The sequence below is a fragment of the Astatotilapia calliptera genome, chromosome 11 (assembly GCF_900246225.1).
Source record: "Astatotilapia calliptera chromosome 11, fAstCal1.2, whole genome shotgun sequence".
Taxonomy (NCBI): domain Eukaryota; kingdom Metazoa; phylum Chordata; class Actinopteri; order Cichliformes; family Cichlidae; genus Astatotilapia; species Astatotilapia calliptera.
Window position 1 is genome coordinate 23,580,605 of NC_039312.1, and position 27,679 is coordinate 23,608,283.

The 27,679-nt window shown below is 44.1% G+C and overlaps 1 protein-coding gene across 7 annotated transcripts in view; it reads left to right on the forward strand.

Annotated features, from left to right (window-relative positions):
• Positions 1–10,790: 10,790 nt before the first annotated feature.
• The window catches only part of cicb (capicua transcriptional repressor b), a 49,483-nt gene continuing 32,594 nt past the window's right edge, over positions 10,791–27,679 (forward strand). For 3 of the 7 annotated variants that reach the window (XM_026185897.1, XM_026185902.1, XM_026185904.1), the window contains exons 1-2: positions 16,334–16,752; positions 23,206–27,153. In XM_026185897.1, coding sequence (XP_026041682.1) covers positions 23,334–27,153 — 3,820 coding nt within the window. In that variant the 5' untranslated portion in view covers positions 16,334–16,752; positions 23,206–23,333. The other 4 variants (XM_026185899.1, XM_026185898.1, XM_026185900.1 and 1 more) reach the window with 4 other exon arrangements.

The window sequence follows — 27,679 nt, forward strand, 5'->3', positions numbered from 1 at the left end:
CGTGTGCAGGAGGGACTCACTCAGACGCCACACCAGGCACAGCGATGGTATGACTGACCTGGAATCATCAAGTTCACCTCCTAACAGATGCCCTGCCCCTGTAGCACAACCCCCCCCCCTCCCCATCAGTAGGATCAGCAGCCAGTCAGCACCTTCCTCAGGGGACACACACATATGCACACACGCACACTCCCCAATGACGATCCAGGATGATGATGATGATGATGTGCACACCCACGCCACTTTTTCCTACAAACTGACGGGACTTTAAGTGCCTGTATCTAAAACCATGGGGGGGAAGAGTGTGAGGGGAGGAGGGAGGGCTACTCAGAGTGATCACTCTGTGAACATGTTTGTTGGATCAAAAGGAAAAAGTCTCTAAAACTGATACAGGTGGGAGGGGGTGGGGGCGGTGGGGTGCTGGGTGTTGTCTGACTGACTCTTAAAACTGGCCCACTCCACTCAGGGAAGCCTATTGCTGTACGTTTATTGGATTCACGCACACAAACACACACAAAAAAAAAAGCAACAAAAAAAAAGAAAGGCCAACAGTGAATGGGACTCAGTGACTACGGACACCAAAATCTGTTCACTGCCACGCACACACAAACTTTTTTTGACTCTTCTCTGAGAGCTTCTGACTTTCACATAACCTTCTGTCTCTCTGCTGTCCTGCCCTTCTTTCTCTTGTGGACCACCTGTGGAAATATCACAACTCTGCTCACAGACACAAGTTCAGCCCAGGGAGATGTGAGGAGGGGAAAATGATGAAGAAGACTGCAGAAGAGGAGGAGGAGGAAGAAGGGTTTTTGCAGGGGTTCCAGCAAGCTGTTAACCAGCCTTCTTACCTCACCTAACATGGCTTGTACACTGAAAATTATTTCCCTCAGCAGCACAGAAACTTAGTTCACCAGCTAGAGCTCGTCTAACAATCATAGATAGTGTTAAACTAAACCAGCAAACACACACATTCGCACAGCACTGCCTTCAGCATGCTCCCTCTCCCTCGGACCAAACCTCCGGCTCTCTGTAGCGCATCACCCTCTTAGGTCCTGATGGCGTGTGAGGCTGGCGGGCCTGTTAGCTACGAGTGTGAGAGCTCGAGAGAGCAGGGAGCATCTCTCACACACACACACACACACACACACACACACACACCTGCTCACACACACACACACACACACACACACTCTGCCTCTCTATGCCTTGTTTTTATAGCATGTACAAAAGTGCAAACTGAACTCTAACAAACATACATACAGATTATATCTTTATATATTCTAAAGGAAATTATTAAACAAAAGTAAACTTTTAAAAAGCGTTTTGATGACGTGATTGATTCAGGATTTTTTTTTTCTGTGACATGGTATCATGGAGGGCAGACTGAAGATGCAGAGGGGGCGTGGGTCAGGGTTTTTTTTTGTTTGTTTGTTTTTCTTGTACATTTGTTTCATAGATAAACAAGCCAGAGGAAAAACAGCGCAGGCCAGTCTATCACAAGAACACGAACGGCGAGAAAAAAGAAAAAAACCCATCAGGACTCGAGCAGACTGCTAATGAGTCAGATGTGTGGTTCACTCTGCTGTTCACTTTGTTTCTCGTAGCTTGCCCTTTCAGCTCGCAGCGTTCTGCTCTTTCCTGTCTGCAGTCCAGCTCGCCTCAGCAGGGTTCTCCCTGGTTTCAGCTCCCAGCCCCCCTCTGGCCCTGGGCCACCTCTGCAGGCCGCCTGGGAGTGTGTGAGGGTGTGTGAGCGGGTTATTCGTGGAGTAGTAATCCCGTCTCTTCTCTTAGATCAGTTAGGGCAATGCTCCAAAGTTCACAGCAGCTCGGGGATGGGGTTAATCAGTTGGACACCCTCTCCTCAAACTATGCATATTCTCACAGACACACACACATGAAACACATATATTTGTGACATGTTTCAGCATCCAGCCAGGCGTCCGATCGGGGGGTGGGGGTCTGTCTCCTGCCTGGCCAGCAACAAGACGGATCTATAGCGGTGAGCTGTGAGATAGATGGCCTGCAGGCGGTCTGTGTAGCCGGGCTGATCGAATTTCCTCCTCAGACCCCCGTGGTCTGGACGGGAGCATGTCACAGCCCGCACACACACTCACACACACACCCGCCAGGCCCTGTGTCTGTATCTGAACTGACAGCTGCCTTACTTCTACTACTTCTCATATCTCAGCAACAGAAAGACATCCGTCTCTCTTTCTTCTCTGCTCTCTCTCTCTTTCATTCGCGCTTCTCGCTGTTCATTTTTTTCCTCGCTCTGCTTCAGGCGCCGTCAGACTTCCTGCTAACGGCAGCGCGATCTGACTGTCGCGATATATAGCGGGGGCAAAGCGATTGATCGGAGTCTGGGTGAGACGCAGACTCTCCCTCATCCTGTTTCAGGTCTGCAGACAAACAGCACAAAGATTGCATTTCTCTATTTAGAAGAAGGAGAAAAGGTTTCTCGGTTTATTTTTCTGATGTTGTGATTGTTCTCATTGGGTTATTTACCTCTCCAGCTGGCATTATGATGATGATGATTAATATTATTATTGTTATTATTCCATGGCTCTGTTAGCTGTTGCTTTTTATGTTGTGTACATCACTTTGGATGATGTTGATCGACCCCAAACTCCATTCCCTGTTTTCAAACCTTCTAGCCTCCAACACCCCCCCCCCCCCCCCCCCCCCCCCCCCTTTGCTGTCTTTAGTTTTTGCAGATGTAATATAACTAAAATGTCTAATATTTGATGCTGACAGAGAAATAACATCGGGTTTTGAGAGGGAGGGACAGTGGAGGATTATTTGGGGGGGGGGGATTTTATCCTTTTTTTTTGTCTTGTAATTTTAATTTTATAATGTTACTTTTTCTCTCTCTTGCTTGTATATTTTTTATCTTTTTTCTTTGAGGGGGGATGTTGTATCATTTTAAAAGACATGTATTGTTTTACCATGTAAAGGTCTATCTTTCAGTCTTTCACCCCCCCCCCAAGCAATTACCTAACACTCAGATGGAGACGAGAGTTAATACCATGATGTAACATTGAATTTTTCCACTTCTTTCGTGTTTTTATGTTATTTTTTTCCCCAAACTTGTAATTAAGCTGTAATCAGGGTTAATTAAAACTGGTTAAAACCCAATATCAAACTCAAAGTGTTTGTTTATGTTTCTTCTTCTTCGTTCATTTTTATTAACGCCACATAATCCCCACAGTGGAGTTTTATTACCTGGTTATTTGTAAACAAAGAGATTAACCCGTCACTTTTTGTCTCATCCATAGTGAGCCACCAGTCATAAAGAAGGGATTTTTGTATTTCAGGATTACAGTTAATTATAATAAATGCAAAGTGTTTCTAAAACAGTAAAGACGCTGTTCTTTGGCCGTCAGGGGACCGAGATATTACCAAAAAGTATTCACTCGTCTGCCCTCACATGCATATGAACTTGACTGACATCCCATTCCTAATCCATATTGTTTAATTTGATGTCGACCCAACCTTTACAGCTAAAAGAGCTTCAGCTTTCCTGGAAAGGCTTTCCACAAAGTTTAGGTGCATTCTTCCAGAAGCACATTTGTGATGTCAGACACTGAGACGTGAAGTTCTGGCTCGCAGTCTGCGCTCTAATTCATCATGAAGGTGATCTGTCAGGCTGACGTCGGGACTTTGTGGAGGCCAGTCAAGTTCTTCCACACCAAATTTGCACATCCATGTCTTTATGAACCTTGCTTGGAACAGGAAGGGGCCAAGCTGTTCCCATAAAGTTGGGAACATGAAATTGTCCAAAATGTCTTGGTATACTGAAGCATTAAGAGTTTCCTTCACTGACACTAATGAGCCGAGCCTAACTCCTAAAAAACAACCCCACACCGTGATCCCTCCTCCGCCAAACCCTACACTTATAACAATGCAGTGCCGTTCCCCTGGCAACCATCCATCAGATTGCCAGATGGACAAGGGTGATTTGCCCCTCCAGAGAACATGTCTCCACTCCTCTAGAGTCGGGTGGCAGCGTGCTTTACACCACTGCATGTGACACTTTGCATTGCGTTTGGTGATCTGAGGCTTGGATGCACCTGCTCGCCATGGAAACCTATTCCATGAAGCTGTCTCCACACTGTTCTTGAGCTAATCTGACAGTCACCTGAGGTTTTGAGCTCTGTAGCGATTGACTCTGCAGAAAGTCGGTGACCTCTGAGAACTATCAGCCTCAGCATCCGCTGACCCCACTGTGCTTTTACATGGCCTAACACTTTGTGGCAGACCAAGTAAAAAATAATTGGATGGCTGCATTTCAATCATGTCTAGATGGTTTAATTCTAAATCCACTGCGGTGGTGTCCAAATCCTTACGGAGCTAACTGTACATTCACACAAATTTCATACATGGGGTAAATTCACTCTCACATTCTTCTTTTAAAACAATGAATCTTCTTCATTGAATTTAACAGTTATAGAGGAAAAGTCCATCTTTGCCTTGACCTGGTCTCTGTTAGCTAAGTGGATGTAACAAACACACACACACGGCCGCTGTGCTGCAGAAGCTTCTCAGGTTAAACATTTAGCCGTCATTATGGAAGCACTTTGTCTGCGTGCTGCTGCCCATTCACCCACATAATGCTCTCGATCACCCGGGTACCTTTAACCATGACGTCAGCAGCTGCCTGGTCTTAAGCACACTTACGGGCAATTTTGTCTGTGGGGAGGAGGAAGACGAGGATAAGCTGTGGAAGTGATGGTGAGGAGTTGCTGCCCTTAAATGGCCTTCTTAGATTTTTAATGAGGTGGGCAATCAACAGCCCAAACACTTCCTAAACTTTAGTTTAAAAAAGCAAAAGAGAGTATAAAAGCCGTAAATTAGGTTACAGAACATGATTTTGTTGCACATTGGATGTTGTGGGTCAAAGCCTGAAGCTCGTTCCTGAAATCCACATTTAAATCTCTGCTGCAGACTATTTTGAAAGTCATTTTTATCTTTGGCATATTGTTTTTTTCATTAGGTGATCATGTGTTTTTCCTGATGAAAACCCAAACAACTCAGTTTTAACTTTAAATCTTTGTATTTCTTTGAAAGAATAAAATCCATGGGGAAGTTAAGAAGTGCCTTTATCCCCCAATAATCTCTCTAAATCTGGATCAGCACCTCTCCGATGTCAGCAGGGGGACGTTTATTTGAAGGCGTCCAACTTTTTTTGTATTTTGCAGCAAAGGAACTGAATGAACAGCTGAAAATGCAGCTTTTATTAAACCTAAAGGAGGTTAAAACCTTATTTTAATCTAATGTTATGAGTAATTATTGTGTCATGATCCCAGGTTTTTGTTGAGTTTTGGGTGTTTCTGGTGACCTGAGTGTTTCTTCGTCTGTCGTGTCACTCCAGGAATTTGATTCTATTCATCTGGACTTAAAGCTTTCATTGGACGAAATGTTTTGTCACTCAAACCAAGTTACTTCTTTAGTCTCTACTCCAACGTCCAGATCAACAGAATCAACTTTGTGGGATTTCCTCACCTGGATAAATGAGGATCCATTAAGACATAAATGTCTCCTGTTCACTTTTAAAAGCCAGCCTCTCATTTTTCTCCAGTGTGGCCGTCCTCACCTATTGATCACTGATTTCTCCCTCCTGTGTCTCATTGTTCAAACCTCATGCATTTCTCAAATCGTCTGGTTGCGCTTCCTTATTTTCCCACCTGTTCTCCCAGCTCTCCTCCTTCTTTTTTTCCTTCTCCATGCTTCAGTCGAGTTAATGGACTTTACTTTTAATTCCCCTGTTGGATTATAAGATTCTCCTGACAGTTTAGTCTTGTGCGTTCTTTGTTCAAATTTATTTTAGTCAATAAAGCTCCTTTTTGTACTAAGAAGTGCAACATCCGGAAACTTGTAGCATGTTGGGAGATATCCAGGACCGCAGTGGCTGTGATGCGATCCCCTCACAGCACAGATTGCAATATAGAGCTGAATGAACTGAAAAGAAGGAATTACAGAAACTCAACAACATTTTTATTTTTTGTTTTAGTAGGACTAAAACCTCAGAGACCTTCTGTTCCTTTGACTCTTATGGTGAAGATGCAGCCTACAGAGCAACGCGAGCCCTGAGAGTGAACAGAAACCTCTCGTTCTGCTGTGTGAGGGCTCTTATTAGAGCTGCTGCTGTTGTTGCACCAGTATCTTAAAAACTGTTTACACCTGTTGAATCGTGGGACTCTATAATTAAGTTCAATAAGGAAGATCAGTTCTCTTATACTCCTCTGCATGGGCTATTCTTGCCGCTCTATTTTCTTCATCACATCTGTTTTCCCACGCCGTCAGTCACGGCTCATGCACCGTACTTCTGTCCAACAGTCTACCTGCCTGCATTCCCTGAGGACCCATTCTTTAAATTTGTTGAGCTCATTCACAAAATTTTAATCAAGCATCATCCTCCACCAGCACCACCAGTGTTCAGACTATGGTGGGATCCCGTTGCCAGCACTAACCTCAATCTGCAGTTCTGCTCCATGATGTCACTTCTCCAGTTTCTTTGCAGATTTTTTTAATAAACGTCACCCTTGGTAATACAAGTATTTGGTTTGGACACCCTTTTGCCTTCAGAACTGCTTTATATCTCCATGGCATACCAAAACCAGACAACAGTTTTACAATCTTCTGCTGTCTGGTTTCGCTGATCCTGTGAGGATTGCAGCCTCAGCTTCTCGTACAGGAGGGGCACCCAGTGCTGCAGCAGACCATCTGCTTCCAGCTTCAACGTCCTGTCCATTCAGAGATGCTCTTCTGCAGCAGTCTGGGCATTCTCTTCTGAACTCTGATGTCAAGAAGTCATTTTGGTCCAGAAAACAGCTGCTCACAGGATGTTTGATCTTTTTCAGAGCAGTCTCTGTAAACATGGGTGATGGGGAAAAGCCCTCATTCTGTTTGAACTCAAGTAGGTCATCTTGGCCATGTCTACACATCTGCATACACTGAACTCTGAAATGTGATTGGCTGAGCAGATATTTGTGTGAACGTGCAGTTGAGGAGGCATACCTAATAAAGAGTCTGTGGCCGTACATTTAGCGCTGATGTTCATGTGTGTCAGATAAATACTGCAAAAAGAAACCGCGCAAATGTCTTCTGATCTTTAGCTCGAGTGAAACGTTTCACAGCTTCTGGCTCTGAGTTATTCAGCGAACACAGACTTCGAGGAGGAAATCACTTCAGCTGAAGTGTTAATAGGATGTATTCAACCCGGGAGGGTGTGTCACATAGACGTTGCTTCACTTAAGGGTCATGAGCCGACTAAAAACAAGTGTTGCTTTAAAGGAGCAACTGCCACGCAAGCCTCACATAAGTATGTCAGTGTGTGACATGTGAGTTATGTAACCTTGGTGAGGGTCCCGGCAGGTGTGATTGTGCATGATCCCGGCCTCCATTGTCGACACACCAGCCATCCAGGTGCTCCATAGAGAGAGAGAGAACGAAAGAGAGAGACACCACAGGAACCAATGTGCTCGCTCACCTGTGCCACATCCCCCTGCCTTCGCTTCCTCTGAACGCCTGCTTTCGCGGAAACCTGTGCAGAGCCAGCTCCGTCCTCCGCATGTAACCGCAGCCCGTGCATTATGCACACGCTGCACAACAAGAAGCCTTTCTGAATGTGCACACGTGACCGTCGCATCCTCTGAGAGAGTTATGGTACGGTAACTAAACATACGAAGGCCTGCTAGTAAGTTCACCACATCCTCCACCGTACAGAGAAAAGCTGCACCGCACAGGAGTGAGGCACTTTCACAGTGACGATACACAGACATGTGTGAGCGCACATTGATGTGGTTTGTTTGAAGCTCTGGTGCTTCAATTTCCTTTTTCAGCTTCCTTTCCCGCCAGTACTTCTGTTTAACCTATTTGACCCCAAACGAGAAACCATTGTAAAGTTTCTCTTTGTGAGAGGAAAGAATGGACTTTGTAAAAAACAGACTTTAACCTTCACTTGTATTCGCCTCCAATACAGAGCAGCTCCACTGTGCTCTCTGTGTTTGGTCATTTCAGATTGAATGTCTCCCCCTGTTGTTGGGATACTTAAAATGCACATTATAAGAATTTCTGTTGATTTAATCCACGTTGTTTATTACTGTTGGTATATAACTATCAGGTGAACACATTCAAGAGATCAGTTTTTGCCTGGATTTGTCTGCTTTTTCTCTTTTCAGGCTTCTTTACCTTTCATAAATGATCTCAGTGAGCATGACACATCATTGTTATCCACTAAATCAACAAATATGCCTACATTTTTGATTATTTAAGCACACCTGTGATTCTTTTCTTTCTCAGCCATTCTGTTGTAGACTGTCTGCGGTGCTCGGGATCATCGTCCTTCTTGTTACGCCCCTCTTAAAACGTTATGTTGTGGCTTTTAAGACAGGTCGTCAGATGCTGTGTGACCAAATTGTGGCCAAGATTTAGCTGTTAAGAGAGATTTGACTCTAGAGTATTTGACATACAGAGGAGCTCATGGTCAACTTGGTGACAGCAAGGCGCCCAGGATCTGCGACTGCAAATCAAGCCCAGACCGCCACCCCTCCGCCGCCGTGCTTCACAGTTGGTATGAAGTGTTCGTGGTGATATGCAGTGTTTGACTTTATCCAAACGCGGCTTTGTACATTATGACCAAACATCTTCTCATCTGGACGTTGTTCCAGAAGTCTTGCGTTTTATGCAAATGCAACTTTGCAAACCTAAGCTGTTGTAACTCTTCCAAACAAGCCATACATTAACACTAATTTATTTTGTTTAATGCCCTATAAAGTACATTTCTTAATTGTTTGAGTTATGTGCAAACAAACAGACCGAATCAAACTAATCACATAACCTCTTTAATTGAGGTAACAAGATGGCAGTTAATGCTGAGATTGTTGTTGGCGTACTGAATGTGCACAGCTGGTCTCGTCTTCCTCACCTTTTCTCTAATGCAGGGAGGAATCTGTGTGTCCAAGGACACCTCTCCATGAGACTCCTGTCTTCAGCTCCGGGGCATGACGTGAGCCCTGAGTAACAGCTGAGCGGTGTAACGTTACCGTGAACAAGAATGCGGAGAGCACAAAGGCCTACTGTTCACCATACTGCAGCCCGTATGGATGCCGACCTTGTCAGACTTTAAAGACACTCTGATACGCTTTCTGTGTCTTTTGCAGCCACTTTGAGGGGTCATGGTGCAAATCGCTTCAGCATACAGTGGCCGTTTGAACTACTGCATTAACCTATACATAAGAGAGACTGTTATACGTTTCCTTTATCTCAAGCTGGTTTTATCTGTGGGTTTAATGCCACTGTGAACTGCCATGACCTCCCTAAATCCCTAACCTGACAGAGTCTGAGTGCACCGTTTATCAGATATTATTAGACATCGTGAGCTGCCTCCTTCTTTAAGCTACAGGAACAAACCTGCCCTCTCCTGACACTCGGCACACAAAAAGCATTGCCATCCCTTCAGTAACAGACTCCCTCCCTCGAGGCCCGAAGTGAAGGGTGCTCAAATTTGTTGTACAAATCTATTCAAAGACGCTGGGCCCCTTATGTAAGAATGCTTTAGCAAAACCAGGAACATTAGAAGAGAGAGAGAAACATGGATCTGAAGGAAATCTGGGAGATGCCTGCAGCAGCAAAGATCATGTTAGAGTAAAACATCCAGAGGGAGAAAATGTTTTTATATCCATGCAATAACCGAGAAACAGTTTGTGTGTTTGCTGATAGTTGTGGAGCTGCTTGAAAAGTTGCATTTGAATGTACCTGCTCTGTTTTTCCTCCTCTTTCTTTATAGCTAGCTGGATGCTGAAGTGTGCAACCGCAACTTTCCATCTGCATTATGAAGCATCACAGGGATGAGAAAAAAAACAATGTAATGAGGGTATGAGTGGCTGTGGGATGTCATTATTTTCTTATTATTGAGCAGGTTTCTCCATGCGGTCACTGTAGGACATGACAAATGAACTAATTTGACATTAATGGCCAGCACACTCGGCTCACTTTAACCCCTGAGTGTTAGTTATCTGCAGCAATATGAACAGTGCAAATAAACTATTAAAAGTGTCTAAATAACACTGTAAATCAATAGGAGAAACACAACGGTATGGCAATAAGACATTTATCTGTTATTGGAAAGAAGACTTGCACACAGTTTGATTTTCTCTGTGGTCACTTGTAGTTGCAGAAATGAACAAGTGGTGCTCGAGACAGATTTTATCAATACCAAGGACCAACCAATTAGTCTTGGTAGAACTCAACCAACAATGTTGCCGGAAGGACAAATAACGAAGAACAAGCATTATAAGAACAAGCTACGACTCGCCCATTTCTAACATGTCATCAGAAAGAAAGAGTAGTTAAAAAAAGGACATCATGACTGGAGGAACTGAAGGACCGCCAGCAATGAGTTGGTTGTACACCATTATAAGAATAAGAAGAACTCTGGCCGTACTTATCAATTCACACAGGATCAATCTTCCAGTTTAATGTTTATCCACCAAGTTGCTATGGTCCAGGAACAAACCCTAACTAATAATAACAGCCTTAAACCATATTTTTGACAGAATTTTGGCTAACATAATTATATGAAATTTTCTCCCGGTCCTCCAAATACTTAATGTGATATTTTTATATGTGGACCCCCCCTTTCATCAAAGTTGTCTTTTTCAGTTGTCTTCCTGACTTTAGTGAATCATTCACATTAATTATTTGACGTGGAAACTTGTCTGCATGAATTTATGTTATGGTGTGGCTACTGTTCACAATATTAGCCTTCTCAGGTTAGCATGTTAATTGCTAACATGCAAGAAAGCACCTAAAACAAAATGGAGCTTAGAGGACAGGCAAGTCAGCAGTTCCCCAGGTAGGTGCGAACCAGAGTGGGCAGCATCAATTTAAGAAAGTAAGTAAAGGGCCACACATTGAATTAAAACATGTTTGCAGGTTAATTTGAAAAAAGAAATCCACCTAGCTGCTTTATCAGCATCTAAATTAGCTTACATCCTGCCTTTAGCTGACATTTTAGCTAAATGTATCAGCTAAATGCTAATTTTTGGGGGGTCATGACAGTGCTAGAGGAAAGTTAACTGACTGTTAAGTTAATGAAAAAGTTGCAGGTCATCAATCAAGTTTATTAAAGTTAACTAAAAACGAAATTAAAAAGTGAAACTATGTGTGTACAAGAGAGTTTGGCTGTATGGAAGCTCATTTCTGCCACTGAAAATAATATTTTGAAATGTTTTAAATATTTTTTTTAAATAATAAAATATATATCCAGGGGCACTGGAGCCTATCCCAGCTGTCATAGGGTGAGAGGCCGGGCACACCCTGGACAGGTGGCCAGTCTGTAGCAGGGCCATAATAATATATATATACATTTTTAATTGCTATAATTGAAAATTCAGTCCATAAATAAGTTGTTTGGCGATAATAACCCAAAATTTCTACTTAGCTCTTCCCAGCTGATTTGTTTTGATGTGTTTTTAGTGGTGGAGACCATCTTCCATGCTTTTGTGTTAGGTGAATTTATTAAAGATGTATGAAAATCTTTCCTCATTGATGTAGCACTAAGTGATTTACTGTGGGTCAGACTGTGTTTTCAGCTAACCTGACAGCATCTATACTTTTAAATGTTTTTCAGACAATGAACTTCTGTAAGACTGCCGTAGCCCTAATAAACCCACACAATTAAAATTACCAGTCTAAACCTAGCTTAGCTAAATGGATTGGTTCTAATATAGCACTCTTCTACTTGAGCACTCAAAGCACTTTATGCTATGAGCCTCATTTACACTCGTACAAGCACTTTTATCTATCCCTAAGTGCTTATATGTAACATTCACACATGAATGCCACAGGAACAATTTGGGGTTCACTATCTTGCCCAATGACACTTCGGCATACAGACTGGAGCAGCTGGACTGAACCACCAACCATTTTATTTAGTAGATGATCAGCTCTACCTTCTGACCTACGCTCGACACCCTCTAACTTTCTTTAAATTCTCTATAGAGTTTGTCTTTTGGATTTGTACTTTGTACGTCTACATTTTTAGTGAGTTCTTGTAGAATTGTTACCTTTGGCAATTTCTTTAGTTCTCTCTGGTATACATTTTGTTTCCACATCATTTTCCCTCTGATCTTATTCTCGTGTTTCTGCTTTGATGTTGTTTATTTGCTATTTTACTTTGGTGGTGCAACATGTCTTGTGCCATGTGTTAAGCGTTATGTCCTCTTCATTGTTTGATTGTCTTCACCTGTCCGTCGTCACCCAGCTGTCTCACATCATTGTGTGTTTGTATACAGATCAAATAAAAAACAGTTGCACTCAAATAGACTAGCTTTTCATGATTCATAGTTCAAAATAATCCATATTTAGACTTGTGGCAGCCCTTTGCTTCATCCTCAGTCTGAAAGAAGCTGCTTCAATTTCTCGCTCGTTAAGTCTGTGTTCAGTTTGAGACAACTTTTTGTGATTGGACGAGCCTCACTAACAAAAGGTTTTAACCTTAGGTGGATTGGGTGGAACTGTCTTCCTGAGATGACCATAAAAGCATTTTATACTCTGGGCTGATCACACAGAGCCAAGAGTATGAAAATCCTTGAAGCCATGCCGCTAACATGGCTAATAATGCTAAACTTTGCTATCGTGGCTCAGCCTGTGTTGTTGTAAAGACTCCATCCTCATGCTGGGATTGTCTGACTGTCAGTTGAAGCCATAACTTCATAGTAGAATAAATCCAAACTTAGTTTTACTGAATAATAATATCAGAGTTTTATTGTTATTTTTTATTGCAGCCTGCTGTCCTCATGACTGCAGAGCTGCTGGTTTGAGAGGCTTTTAACCTTTTAAATTTCTATCTTTATCTCCTGTCCTGAGTTTGATGGGGCAGGAATGTGTGGGTGAAAGGTCAAGGTGAGGGTCACAGGTCAGAGGTTATGCTAATGTGAGTGTCTTGCTTTTAAACCCTGAGGCGAGAGATTTGTGCGATGTGATTCTGACTATGTGTTTGGTGTTGTTTAACACACAACATGGGAAGAGTTAACCATAAACTAGTTACTGTTTTGGACCAAATATTTTAGAAATACAACTTGTATACTAAGTTGTTGCTCTCTAGTAAAGTTTTCCACTTAATGTTCCTTCTTTCTTCCCTCTCAGTGTTTCCCCTGCTGTTGTCTGACAGCAGAGCCCAGCAGGAGAGGAGGGTCTGTGGTGTTTGACTGACAGCCAAGTGATGAGCACACAGGGAGAGGGTTAAGGGTGAGGGGTCAGAGGTCAGGGTCCTATGGAGAAGAGTTCAACACAAGGGGGACTTGCTAACAAGGTACAATTGCATGAGGGGAAAAAGACGTGAAAAGCACCCTGAAAACAAAACAAGGGGATATCAGGGCGACGGAGCCACTGTGACAGCAAATTCTGGCCCACTCTTTTTTACAGTTCATTCTGGATTGAGATTCTGCTGTATTTGGGATCATTGTCCTGTTGCATGACACAGCCTTGGCCAAACTTTAGGAGTTCATGGTCGACTCAGTGACTGAGTGAAGTTAAAAGGCTGAGTACATATTGCAAGTACTTTAACAACCAAGCGAAGAAGACCATGGCATGTGGTTAACAGTTCTGCAATGAACTAGTCAGTGACCTTTAATTCAGAAGCTTTATAAAAGAAGGGTTGAATTAACTGCCGTTACAGACATTTTTATATATATTCTCCATTTTTTTAGACTTTGCCTCAATGTAAAATGCACTCTAGTGGCGTACAGAACATGTAAAGTCAGAGAGCTCGCCACAAAACAAAGCAGACAGGAACAACACGAGAGGAGGGTTGGAGATGGAGGTGGAGGTGATGCAGAGTGCAGAAACTCTGCATTTGAATGAGAGTTAACAGGTGGTAAAGGGTGTCAGCTTAGCCATCAGCAGATGTGAATTGAGTTGGTCTGACTTTGTGGCCTGCTCGATCCATTACCACTTCCACAGGGTCACTCCAGGCAAACTGTATGCAACACTGGAGATGTGCCCCTCAGAAGCTTTATATGTCAAAGATGAACCTCTGAACATCATTGCTTTTTTAATCAGCGGAGCGTCGAAGGGCATCAGTAGTCCAGGTCAGCATGTAGACATCTGCAGTGCTTTGAAAAAAAAACAACGTTCTGCCTTTGTGTTATTGGACGGCACAGCTAGCTTAAAAGCTCATGTGTTTCCAATCTGTGCTGCCCTCATCTTATTTACTTTACCTTCCTCTCTATTAATTCATATACAGTGCTTTTTCCTGGCTCAGAATGGGCTTTTGGGTGGATGAATGACCACACTTTCACCCTCCTCTTTTTATTGACTTGATAAAAGGCTTTGACAAGGCCACTGTAGTCAATATCATCAGCTTTCATTTTTATCCTAAGTTCTTGGTGTTTCCAAAGCTGGTGATTTTACTTTAAGCGCTGGTCTAAAGCTTTTCTGGGGAATCCAAAACAAACCAGGAAAAACTCCTGATGTAAGATTATAAAATAGTACTTTACATGCTCCTTAGTATGAAACAGCGTACCCTCTATCTACAGCTTGAAAATGTCTGAAGTCATTTAAAAAGAGTGTCTCTGATCATTTTCCTTACATTGAGTGAATTTATAAAAGCTTATGTGAGTACAGTTTTATATGATGTGTATTTATGTAGATAATTCATACTTTTTATTATAATTATATAAGCTATAATAAGCTGTGTGAAGCTCTTCCATCTTTACTGGTTATCAGCTGCAGGTCTGGCTGCCAAACATCCCCTGGGAGAGTGGACAGAAATACATAATGAGAGTAAAAAAAATAATAAAAGTATAAAAAATATACACATATAAAAGTTGCAAAGGAGAAGCTTTGTCATTTGATCGATTTCTTAGTGTGGAGGTCGGTGGCTTTCTGCCTTATGAGGCTTATGAGTCATTTACATGACTCATAACTTCCAGAGTGTTGTTTACTTGGTTCATTGGATTGTTTAGAGATGAGGAAAATTAAGACAGTATTTGATACTCATTTGGAAAGTGGGAGGACAAAAATGGAAGTCACGTGGGGCCTGCAGCACCAATTTGGGAAAGAAGATAATAGTAATTGTGAATTGTGCCATCACTTGCAGTGTTAAACTATCGCCACTAGATGTCAGTCTGAACCAACATTTAAACTATCTCTACCCTTCCTTCAGTCTTTCTTCTTGCACACACGCGCACGAATGCACACTAGTCATACTCATACAAAGCATATAGCTCCCCTCAGCCAATCAGCACTTTCTTCTGTTTTTAGGTCTACACATTTCCACTCATTGCCGAGCTGGCGTGTGGACCCGCTCTCACCAGCAGGGGGCGCCGCCCCCGTGAGCTCGCACGGGCTGTCTGCCTCAGCGTGAGTCTGGTCTTTACTACACACACACATAAACACACACACACACAGAGCAGAGGATTATGTAATGTTTACTATTATGCCACTGTATCTTTTGTAAAGCAGCCGCATTTGCCTTCCTCTGTGCGAAGGTCAAAGGTCACAGAGAATGTGCCATGCTTCAAAATGATGGCACGTGCTATCATCTCAAACATCTTTCAGTGCTCGGTGCACAGGTTCATCTCCACCACCAGCATCACTATCACCATTACCACCACCACCACCACTGCCTGCAAAGTTGCAAACACGGGGTTAGCCGAGTTTACGCCAGTCCACGCCCCCACAGTCCAGCTGGTGGCAACACTCGTGATGACTTCACCGCCGCGCGCGACCATTGGCCCCGAGACGCCGCGCACCTGTCCAATAGACTGCCGGTGAAGTGACGTCAGCCTGTACTAGTCCCGTTCACTTTAACAGTAGTGGGCAGGGCGGAGAGGGTGCCGACGTCAGAAGCCGCGCTGTGATTGGCTGAGGGCGCTGAAAGTGAGCGTCTGTTGCTGAGAGAAAAAGGGAGAGCGGTTTGCGTCGGCTGCGCCACACAAACATCTGAGCAGCTCCTAAACTAACTTTCTGAAAACAGCGCACTGGTTTTCTGTGCTCCTTCGTTTTCACTCTTTGTGAGCAGCGATGACATAATAATGATAATTAGAGGCGAAAAAACACATTTTCGATGTGGGACCAACAGCGAGAGTAAAGCCGCGCTGAGGTGCTACTTTCCCGCTGCACCACACTGTTTGTGGATGAGCACAAACAGTTGATGCATTATCACCGTCTGCTCGGGGATGGCACTTGTGCTGTCAATTATGGTAAACATACTCCTTTTCAGAAGGGGAGGGGGCATTTGTGCCTTTCTATTGGCTCTGGGTCATTTGATCCCTCCTCTCGGCCCGCCCACATGCTGTTCCTATGGTTCCCAATCCTCTTATTGGATACTGTAAAGTTTGGGACAGGACACCGGTCTAGCTCAGCATCCACTTCACTATTCGCTAGTCCCCCCAGTCCGTCAAGTGGACTTTGACAGGCCGCCACACCCACTGATCTCTGGCGCCGATGCTGACTGGCTACTGTACATGTCAACGACCTCTCATTGGTCGGCTTGCCCAGCTGTTAGTGGTTCATTCACCATTTTGTGACTGTAGTGGGAAAGAAGAGCGATAGTTTTTTATATCCTTGTTTGAGTTTCTGTGGGGGAAAGACATGTTTTGCGGAGGAAAAGTAAAGAGTGAGTCCGGCCCGCACAGCCACCACAGCCGACAGCCGAGGGATGTTACCATGAGTTACGCGAGCCTCCTCATCGGCAAAATAAGACCATAAATCTTTCTCTGGCCAGTGGTGAAAAGCTCTGTTTGGGTGAGTTGAAACTAAGTTGGCACACGGCAGTGAAGCTAAACTGACTTAAATTTTCCATTTTCAGGAGCTGCGAGTTACCACGACGCGAGAGCCAACTGCCAACGGTCGGTCGTTCGGTTGTTCCGCTACCGTGTGAAGAAATGGAGTGACAACGCGAGGAAGTATCGAGAGAAAGGGGAGGGGTGTGGGGGGTGTAACAGCCTAAAAACTTTCTGAAATGTTTTTACCGCAGTCCCACGGACACCCACGGAACATTTCAGCTCCGTTTCAGCTCCGTTAAAACGGCGAGGTTAGTGTGGAGTACTTTTTCCTTGACCTTAGTTTACGAGTTTTGCGTGGAGCAGCGCTAGCGTAGTAAAAAAAAGAGAGAGAGAGAGCGAGAAAGAAAAACAACCGACCTATTTGCGGCACTGCAGCCCAAATGTTTACTAACAGGCTCGCTCGGTGTTAAAAAAGCGCACTTTAGGAGGAAACGGATAACACCTACAGAGCGAATTGCACCCAGTTTTCCTGCGCTCTGACTCACGGTGTCATTATTTGGGTGCTGTATCCGCTACCGTTTGCGTACTACCACTACTACAACCACCACTACTACTAACGTTACTGAGCTGCTTACTAGAGCGAAACACCAAGACGAAGAAGATTCTGCTTCATTTATTTTTTCCCAAGTTTTTTTTTTTAAATTAGAGTGACTGGCACCATTAAAAGGAAGCCTCCCCCGGAGTGGATACGTGCACTCCAGGCGTTGTAGTGAGTATTTGCATGCCAAGAATCGCTGTATAAGGAAGACTTGGGACCGTCTATAAGGGGACAATAAAGCGTCACTTGAAACCGGTTGTTTGTGTTTGTTACCGAGGACCGTGCAGCACGACAGACCGCCTGACTGTCTCGAGTCATAATACTCCTTTGACATTGTGTAGTACTCTCAGAGATCAGCTAAAAAAAAAGATGCACACCGTGTTTTCTCGTCTCTTCCATCGCCAACACTACACTTTTTTCTTTTTTTGCACAGCAATCCTGCAATCAGTGTCGATGCAACCTTGACATCTCTGACTAGGCAGTTTTTAACAGTTGTGTCATGTTTGTCTTTAGGTATTTTTTCAGTGGCAGGAATTGTGTTTACATTTTAGGTTCAGATTTCCTCTTTTTTTTATTTATTAATTGTTGCACTTGTGTGGCCCTGGTGCTGTATAGCTTGTTGAGCTGTTGGCCATTGATATGGCATTGGCAGTTCTGCCATTTGGTCCCAAACAGGACCAGTCGCCTGTGATCTATGCTCCAACCTTCCTTGCTGATCAATACGAGCCAGGATGCACAAATTTCAGCTCTCGTTGTTTCTTCTTTATTAGTCAGATATGTCATCCGCTAAACAGCTGCCGGTATTCATGCTACCTCACAATGGATGCGTCTGTATATAACGCACACACACACACACACTTAAAATACCCTAACAACATATTTTTCTTTCTGTGTCAGTTGTCTGTTAAATCACTTCCCACACACTCATGAGCTCACAAACCACAGCATGAGTGTGCATAGCAGCAGAGAGATTTATCTTCTTTTCTTTTTTTAATGTATTTTTTTTGGTGCTGTTTCATGTGAGACTGTGTTCTCCCCGGTGACCCAGTTAAGGGCAAAGGCTCCCTAACACGCTGAAGTGTACGAGGGCCACGGCACACTTCAGTATCATCATCACACGTTCCTCCTTCTCCCGCGTATGTCCCCGTCACTGCAGCCCCTGCGCCCGTACAGACACCCATAAAATGCTTTGAGGAGAGGGATGAGCTGCAGTGTGTGTGTGTGTGTGTGTGCGCACGCGCCTGCTAACTACGTACACTCATACTGACATACGGTGCAAATGCAGTGCTGAACAAGGTGGACTCAACCTGAAGACCGCTGTATAAACTCTGACATTAGTGTAGTGTAAGTAGCTCTAATGCCACATGTCACATACACACACGTTTTGTGCCACGTTGTGTTGGGGCATAGGCTAAATTCTCTACGACTGACCGAAATAAACTGGCATCAAGGCAGATGTTTATTAGGATTTTATATTCCAGTAATAAACACTGTACAACTCATTTTATTTTGTAGTGTTGACACTGAGATGATGTCGACAAATGCCTTGTGTGTGTGTGTGTGTGTGTGTGTGTGTGTGCGTGTGAAATGGGTTCTTGGTAGCACCTATGTTTAAACTGTTCACTAAATTTTCTCTTTGCAAAAAAAAGTGAAGAATTTTCATCTCCAAATTCATTTCGTAAAAGCCTATTTATCCTTATTGTTGTTGTTTTTTCCCCCCCTCCTGCATACGTCAGTGTGGACAAGTGCTTGTACGACACAATGACTGTGTGACAATATATATAGGTCCAAGGGAGATTTTAACAGGGTATGCATGACTGCACGATGAATTCCTGAGAGAGCATTTAATGTGTGTGTGTAAAGTTTGGAGGAGGAGGAGGGGTGCATTATGGGCTCCTGTGTGTTTATTGGGAGAAACAGCAGCTTTTTGCAGTTTAAAGAGGAGTCCAGTCCAGCGCCGTGGAGACGCTGATTATCTGTCTGTTCAAGATTTACAGCAGCTTTAGATCAGACCAGCACATATTCTGCTATTAACCTGCTCTAACGCTGGAAGGTGGAGACCTCTTGAATTACCTAAATTATGACCGAGCTTCTCTCTCCGCTTCACCCAGATTCAGCATTATATTTTGTAGTCCTAATTTTTTGATTAACAATTCATGTTGAAAAGCAACACCCAGGAGGGGATGTTCTGAGTTTCTGGACATGTTTTTTTGGTATTGTGATAGTCTCTAGTAAACAATAAGAGTTAAAGGTCTGCCGTTATTTTCAGGTTAGGGGGTGCACGGCTGAGCGCGCAGTGTGTATGGTGCTTTTGATCTTTCAGCAAGGGATTAGGACATGTGAAACGTTCTTTTTCATTTATTTATGTGGTAACACAGGAATTATAGATGCGTCGTGCATAAATGTATATATTCTTTTTACAAATAAAATCATAGTTCAACATATCTGTGGTGTCTTTAGCAACATTTTGTGTCATCTGGACATTTCAAATAAGATTTTGTGGAGTACAAGCATGCTTGAAGAATTTAACCCAATGATAAATAAATACACCCGTTGCAAACTTGCACCAAATATCTAACTCTTATGTCCCACGCTGAAACTCCTCTTCACTGCACATAATCTGCTCAGCTGTAGAGTCCCTTAAAAGTTACAGAATGTGAATACACACACATGCTTGCCACTGTCTTATCAGCCAAAGCCTAAAGCATTTTGGAGGGCCATTAGCATGACCAAACGCATTTTTCTGAGCTAAGATCAGATCCTCTCGAGTCATTTACCCAACTAGTCAGTCAGCCATTTGGCCCTCAGTCCTTCCTGTCTTTTCCAGTACTCCAGAGTATCTGTACTGGACCAGCATTCCCAGTCTAGGCATCCGTGTCTAGTCTAATAAAGGGCAAACTTGGCCTGGGAAGGAACATTCCAGCAGTCTGAGATTTTTTCTTTTTCTGGGATGAATGTTTTTTTAAATGAAAAATTTAAAACGACAAAGAGCTTTTTAGTAATTAGGGAGTGAGTAATGTATGTTTGCTTATACCGCCTTTTTATTAGGTTTTGTTTCTGGTGTGTAGTGCACAGTATTTTTGATAAATAAGGTGCATTAATTTCCCTTTGAAGCTGTCAAAGATCGGGATACGTTTACTCTGAAAACATCGAAGAAGTCTGGAAACATTTAATTTAAGCATAAAATAAACAGTGCTCGACTTCTTTTACATACACTTAGGAAGAGTTTTGTAGTTGATGGTAAATACAGTATGCAAAGATATAAATAGAGTGATATACTCAATCTGCATCTGCAGGAAGCCTCGCAGTTACAGTCCATGTGTTAACCTTCACACGTGGCACCCTTGCAGTGAAATAACCAACGTCAGTATCAGCATTTACAGAGGAAATTATGAAGATGTGATTATTTCACTTCTGTCCATCGATATGCAACATAATTACGAGAATGTGGAGTAAATGGAAATTAAAGCCTGTTTGTACAATAAATAATGTTTTGTGTTGAGGGCAGAGGTCCAAATGCAGAGTCAGTGATGAGTGTGTGAAAGACTCAAGTTGTTTATTAGTCATTCAGGAAGAGATGCTTTTCTGCGCTGCAGGAAGTGGAACTGGTGTGTGTCATATTGGGTGTTGTTTTGGCAAACAGATAGTTAACAACAAAGGTCACCTTATTTGTGTGTGTGTGTGTGTGTGTGAGAGAGAGAGAGAGAGAGAGTAACAAACTTTTCCAGCATCTAGCACAGGAAGCCTGAATGTGTATGTGTAAGTTTGTATCTATTTGTGTGAATTCAGGCATTTGGTCATGTTTGTGAGCTGCTGAGCTTGATCGAGAGGAGCACATATACGCACGTCTGCGTACGAGTGTGTGTGAGACTGTTTGTGCGTGCCATTGTATTTAGCCTGTAATCTTGCATCAGTGAGTGTGCCTGATCCTGTGCCAGCCTTTTAATTTCTCTCATTTTGGGCATATCTTGCCATGGCAGATTATTCCAATTAAATTGTCTTTTTGTACAAATGTGTGTGTGTGTGTGTGTGTGTGTGTGTGTGTGTGTGTGTGTGTGTGTGACATTGACAAAAGACGACTGTGAAAGACTGAGACATCGAGAAAGGGGGAGAGGGGAGAGAAAAAGAGAGGGGGGGCCAGCGAGTGCTAGAATGACAGTGGAAATTCCCAGTGACTATACAAGAACGGCCTATCTGAGCAAACATCCTAAGAGCCACATGCTCCAGCCTCTTTCTCTCTTTCATGTTGTTGGGTGACCTCACGCAGGCCACTGCCAGGCTTCTAGCTCCCGATGAAAGTCAGGAAAAATAAATGCTCGTTCCCAAGTTGATCACATGGCATCAAGTCTGTAACACTTGTCGTGAGAAAGTGGCCCCGTCGCACGTCGAAGTAGCTGAAGCGAGTATAGCAGAGATCTGTGTGCGACTCGAGTGCATTTATGTGTGCATTTAAAATTGACGAGATGAAGGCCTCATTGAAGACTTGTTCCTTCTTTTTTCTTTCTTTCTTTCTTTGCTGACCTTTTCTTTTAAATCACGCTCACTCAGACCTAACCAGAGTAAACATAGCTCTCAGACATGCTTGACCAGGATTACCTAGGCAGCGATCGCTCATAATCATCACAGTTTAAATCAGCTGGTATCATTAGTAATAAGCTAACTATTAAAAGGTCTTGAGAAGAATAAAAAGAGTGTTTGAGTAGGATTCAGACTGTTTTTGTTTGAGATGCCCTTCAAGTTTATATGTGTGTGTGTATATAAACCCCCTGATGAAGTCTTATCCTGGAGTTTTTTAGGTTAAATATGCCCATCCTGTGAGAGTAAAGGCATTTACAGAGACTGCCTTGGAGTGCTTTGATTATTAGTCTATAGGAGATTATTGATATTTAAAACAAAACCCACCATGTCCTTCATTTTAGTTGTTTTGAAATGTTGTCATTAATGTTATAATCGAGATTTTGTGTTTTGAGTGCACACACTCTGCAGGGATGTGGTGATATGTCGTCCTAAAATAACTAACGCTGTATCGGCAAAAAGATGACATTTACCGATGTCAGTGGCCGATGTTGTGTCACTGAGCTCACTTGTCACATCTGTATTCTGTTGAATAAATGTTCAAAGATAATATGATGATAAGCAGCTATTTATTTATAATTAAAATGCCTTTGTTCCTTTTTTGAGGTAATAAATATCAAAAACACAATACACAAAAAGAAGACAAATATTTTTATCAGCTGCCATACAAACTGTTATCTAAATCTTTGGTATCGGCCCACAGTTTTAGAAAACAGTGCATCCTTAAACTCTCGTTTATACACGTACGCTTTATGGACCAAAGTACGCCTACACATCAGGGCCCATTAATGCTCGACGTTGTTGCCCTCGCAAACAGAGCTGGACCACAAAAGTGACCTCACGTTGATGTCATTTCAGCCGGTCCTGCACTTCTTGATTTTTACGTTTTTTTGAAAGCCTTGCTGTCATCGAGTCAGCGCAGTGTTGGCGACTTTTACGCACAATGCACTTGCCAACCCTGCTCTGTACCTTTGCAAGAATACCACCTAACATTTAATGTCAAATTATCTACGTGGAAGAAATTTCATGAGCTGACCGGTTACAGTGCCCATCTTTTTGAGTTTATACACCTGTGGTAGCAGGAAAACCTGATTCCAGATTAAGATTAAGTACTTTTGTCCTTGTTGTTTATGTAGTTTATCTCGAATCAGGCATAAACTAGGAGAGTGAACAGACTTCAGATATTGAGCCAATGTGATAGCCAACATACTCTTAATCGTCATTTTTGTTCTCTGCACTTCTTGGTTATGAATATAATAAATGACCACTTGTCTTCTGCACCTCTTTTTTTCTTTTCAGATTCCAGTACAGAGGGAACAGAAAAAACGGGCAAAAGAAAAAGTGTCGGAAAACAAGGAGTGCTTTGGAAGTAGAAAAAAAAGGAAACGCCGTGCAATCTGCAGGACTTGGTGAGCAGTGAAGAAAAGATGAGGCCATTAAAGAAACACAGAGGGCGTTCTCCCCCGTTAACTAGAGGCAGAGGGGGGAGGAGGAGAGGGGGCTCTCAGCCTCCCCAAGAAAAGGACCCCAGAAGAGTCAAGAGGGAGACTCTTGTCAAAACCACACAAAGCACCCCTTCCAAACGCAAACACGGCCAACCCAACTCTGACAAGGAACCAATCACAAATAGCAATACCCCCATGAGGGAGGAGCCTACTGAACTGAGGAAACCTGTGGAGTCAGCTGAGAATGGTGGAAAGCAAGCAGAAGAAAAGACAGAAAAGGAGAAGATAGCGGGCACAAATGGAAACAGTACTATGCCCGCTGATTCTGTAGCATTTCCTACCTCTGCCCCAGCGCCACTCACCACAGCTACACCCTCTATAGCCACCAGTCACAGCCCCAGTTTAGGCTCAGTTTCTAGTAGGAAAACAGCCACGTTTAAGGCTCGTGTACCCAAAAAAAAATACACATATGAGCACTTTGCCAACAGTGCAAGTGTTACATCTACCATTCCTACCTCCAGCCCTGCTCTCGTAAATAACAGTTACTGCAATATCAACAGCAAAGTTAGTGATAGTGTTAATAGTCCCAATAACCATTTCAAGACTAGTAACAGTGTTAGTAATAGCATTAATAAAAGCACTAACAGTAGTACTAATAGTAACGCTACAAGTGGTATTAATAACATGAGCAGTAACAGTTGTGATGGGAGCCATACTACTTTTATCAATAGCAGTAATAGCATAAGTAACAGTTGCTCAGGTAATCAGCCATCAGTGCTAACTGTGGACAGTAAAGCTACAGAAGCAAACCATTTTGTCTCCATGGAGGATAAAACCCTCAGGACAGCAGATTCCCAGGAAAAAGCGTCCCAGTCTGGGGAAAATGAGCCTGAGGGGGCCCCGAACTCTGTGCGCTCCTCCTCCACGGATACAGCTAGTGAGCACTCGGCTGACCTGGATGTGATGGAAGCATCAGGACCAAGTCTTCATCAGAAGAACTACCACATCCCAGCTCCTCTACACAACTCACACCCTAAAGAGCCCAATCTGTCAGAGGGGCTAGCTGAAGCTCTGGCCAAAGGCATGAAGAACCAGAGAGTCCTGGCTCGCTGTGTCACAAGCGGTGGTGAGGCTGCGAATAGTGGACACTCACGCCCCCCGTCACATATTTTTAGACCAGGGGTGGTGCGTAGGGTGTGTGGGGGTACTGTCGAAGTTCAGCTCCAAGGAGAGGAGACCCTTGTAAAATATCCATTTCATAGTGGAAGTACAATGACGTCGTCAGGGACTGAGAGCACTGTGGATTTTATTTTAGATGCCCCCCCACCTGGCATGACACCTGTAGCTGTTGGGACCCAAGTGTGTGTGCCGTTTGGTGGGGAGGAAGGAGATTCTCTGTTGTACAGAGAGGGGATTGTTACTGAGGTGGACCCACACCCTGGTGTCTCATTTCCTTACCAGGTGCTCCTGAGTGAAAAAAAAGAAACTCTGGGTGGAGGGGCAATAGAGGAGAAAGAGAAAAGGAGCACAAGCAGCCAGGCTGTGTGGGTGTCCCGACAGAGCCTGAGATTACTCACTCCTCCTTGGGAGGTCTCACATTTAGATGGTGGGAGAGCAAAGGAGAGAGAGCGGGAGAGGGAACGGGAAGAGAGACAGCGGCGGGAGGAGATGGAGGTCGAGAGAGAGGTTTGCCAGCTGAGTATTGGAATGGGAGTGTTGGGAGGTGGAGTAAGGCTGGGTCATGGTTTTTCACATGGCGGGGTCATAGGAGGACATAACTATGGAACTGTACATCCACCCACAAATTCCTCCACTGGGACTTCTAGTGCCGTTACCAGCACAGGTCACGGATGCAGCGATAATTACTCTGATCAAGAAAGACAGAAAGAGCCAAACACACCAGAAGAAGATGTTGAGGTGTCTCGTTTTACACACACCGTTAGTCATAAGACAAATCCTGCAACCTCTCAGCACAACAGCATCCTCTGCAAGTCCAGCGGCTATCCTCCCTCCTCCCCCCACCTCTCTGTGGTGAGAAGCTTGGGACCCCCACACCTCTCCACTGTAGCTAGTCCTCAGCCAACTCCATCCCCAGCCTTACTGGGGTCTGAAATGAACAACACCACTTTAAACCTACCTCCATCCAAAACCACTCCTACTCAGACCCTTACTCCTACTTCTGGTGGGGGGTCCTCCTCTACCTCCTCACGCTCAAGGACGCCCCTTTCATTGGCTCAGCAGAAATACAAAAAGGGTGATGTTGTCTGCACACCTAATGGTATCCGTAAGAAGTTCAATGGTAAGCAGTGGAGGAGGCTGTGCTCCAGGGAGGGTTGTATGAAGGAGTCTCAGCGCCGAGGATACTGCTCTAGACACCTGTCCATGAGGACCAAAGAGATGGAGGCTGCAGGTGCAGAGAGGGGAGGAGGAGGAGGCAGCAGCTCAGGGACAGTCACCCCTTCTGACCTCCGGGGAAGAGCAAGCAGTGAGTTTGAGTGGGACGACACATCAAGAGAGAGCAGTGAGGCCAGCAGCAGAGGAGACTCCAGACCCCGACTGGTCCTCCCCTCCCTCCTCCCTCATGACCTGTCGTCACGGTTTGACTTTGATGAGTGTGAGGCTGCCACCATGCTGGTGTCATTAGGAAGCTCCCGCTCTGGCACCCCCTCCTTTTCTCCCATCTCCAACCAGTCACCCTTTTCCCCTGCCCCCTCTCCCTCGCCCTCTCCACTGTTCGGTTTCAGGCCGGCCAACTTCTCCCCGATTACGGCATCCCCGGTCCTGCAACATCGGAGGCACAGACAGCCCAGTGGCACGGGGGGAGGAGGGGGAGGGGGCAGTAAGGCATCATCCACATCTGGAGGAGAAAGGGAGAGACACACTTCAGGCGTCCAACCCACCTTACAGAGTAACCTTACGTTTACAGTCCCCATGAGCCCCAGTAAGCGAAAGCCAGATGCACCTCTTCCACCACCCCTGCCCTCACATCACCATGATTACACACCCAAAACAGAGCTGGATCCTGGCGACCATAACAGCTCTTTCAGAGTGCTGTCACCCCAAACGCCAGCTTTGCATTCCCGCACACACACTCCCACCTTCTCCCGACCCAGAGGAGTGACCACTCCCTCCTCCAGCAGGCCCCCTTCTTCCACTGCTGTCTCCCCTCCTCCTCTTCTGGTGTCCCCAACTCCTCCTTCTCCTCTCACTACTGACGGAGGGCCTCGTCGTGTGGTCCCTGTTTCCCAACAGGCCTTGCGGGACTCTCCTGTTATTGTGAGGAATCCCGAAGTCCCACTGGCAAAATTTACAGAGTGTCCCCTGGGAAGAGGAGGAGGAGGAGTAGGTGGTGTTGGAAATGAGGGAGGGAAGGAAAACAGTTTGTCTAAAGACATCACCCAAACCCACCTGACTACTCAGCCAGTTTCTGGCCTCCAGGTTCCTGTCCCAATTAACGCTGCTGCAGCCGCAGTACCTAATGGCACTGTCCTCTTACGGAGCCCAGCCCAAACTCTGGTGCTCGTGTCCCCAACACCTTCCTCCTTGCCCACCGCTGACACCCCTGCTACTGCGCTGCAGGCCCTGTCAGTTACTGTCAGCACAACCGTCACAGTTCCTGCTCCAAGTAGCACGGACAGCTGTGGGGAACGAGAAGAGAACAGGGGCGCAGGGTTTGGTGGTGAGGTCCAGCAGCCAGTTCCCTGTCACCCTTCCCCCACAGCTCTGCTGCCCCTGATCCTGCCAGCGGAAAGTCTTCACCCCGTCCCACGCAAGGACATCATCATGGGACGTCCAGGCACAGGTGAGAATTGGCGCAGATGTGTGGGTGTATTTTGTGTGTGAGGGAATAAGAAAAAGTAAGGGAAAGAGACATAAACTGCAAAATGCAGTTATTTCAACAATAGGAGGAAAAGAGATATTAAATATGTTAATATTATCATTTAAGTTCAAGTCAATCATAAAGATACAGATTTATAGATTATTATTCAGTGAAAATAAACTGAAAAATGTTGTTTTATACTTTCTGCATGTTTCAAAATTCAAAGGTTAAGAGTTTAGACTTTCTTTAAAGGATATGTTGTGGTTTTCTAAATACAAATCACTTGAGTTAAACTTTATTCCAGCTTGATTCATATAATTCCTTCTCTGTATTTACAGTAAGAAAATTAACAAAATAGTATCCTATAGTTTTATTTTACTTAACAACCTTAGTATGATTTTTTTTTCTTGCAACCCTAGTATTGTGATGAACTCTCAATGCATAATTAGCACCATTTAGTTTAAATTTGTTTACACATTTTCAGTAAAAAAATTTTTTTTTCTAATTC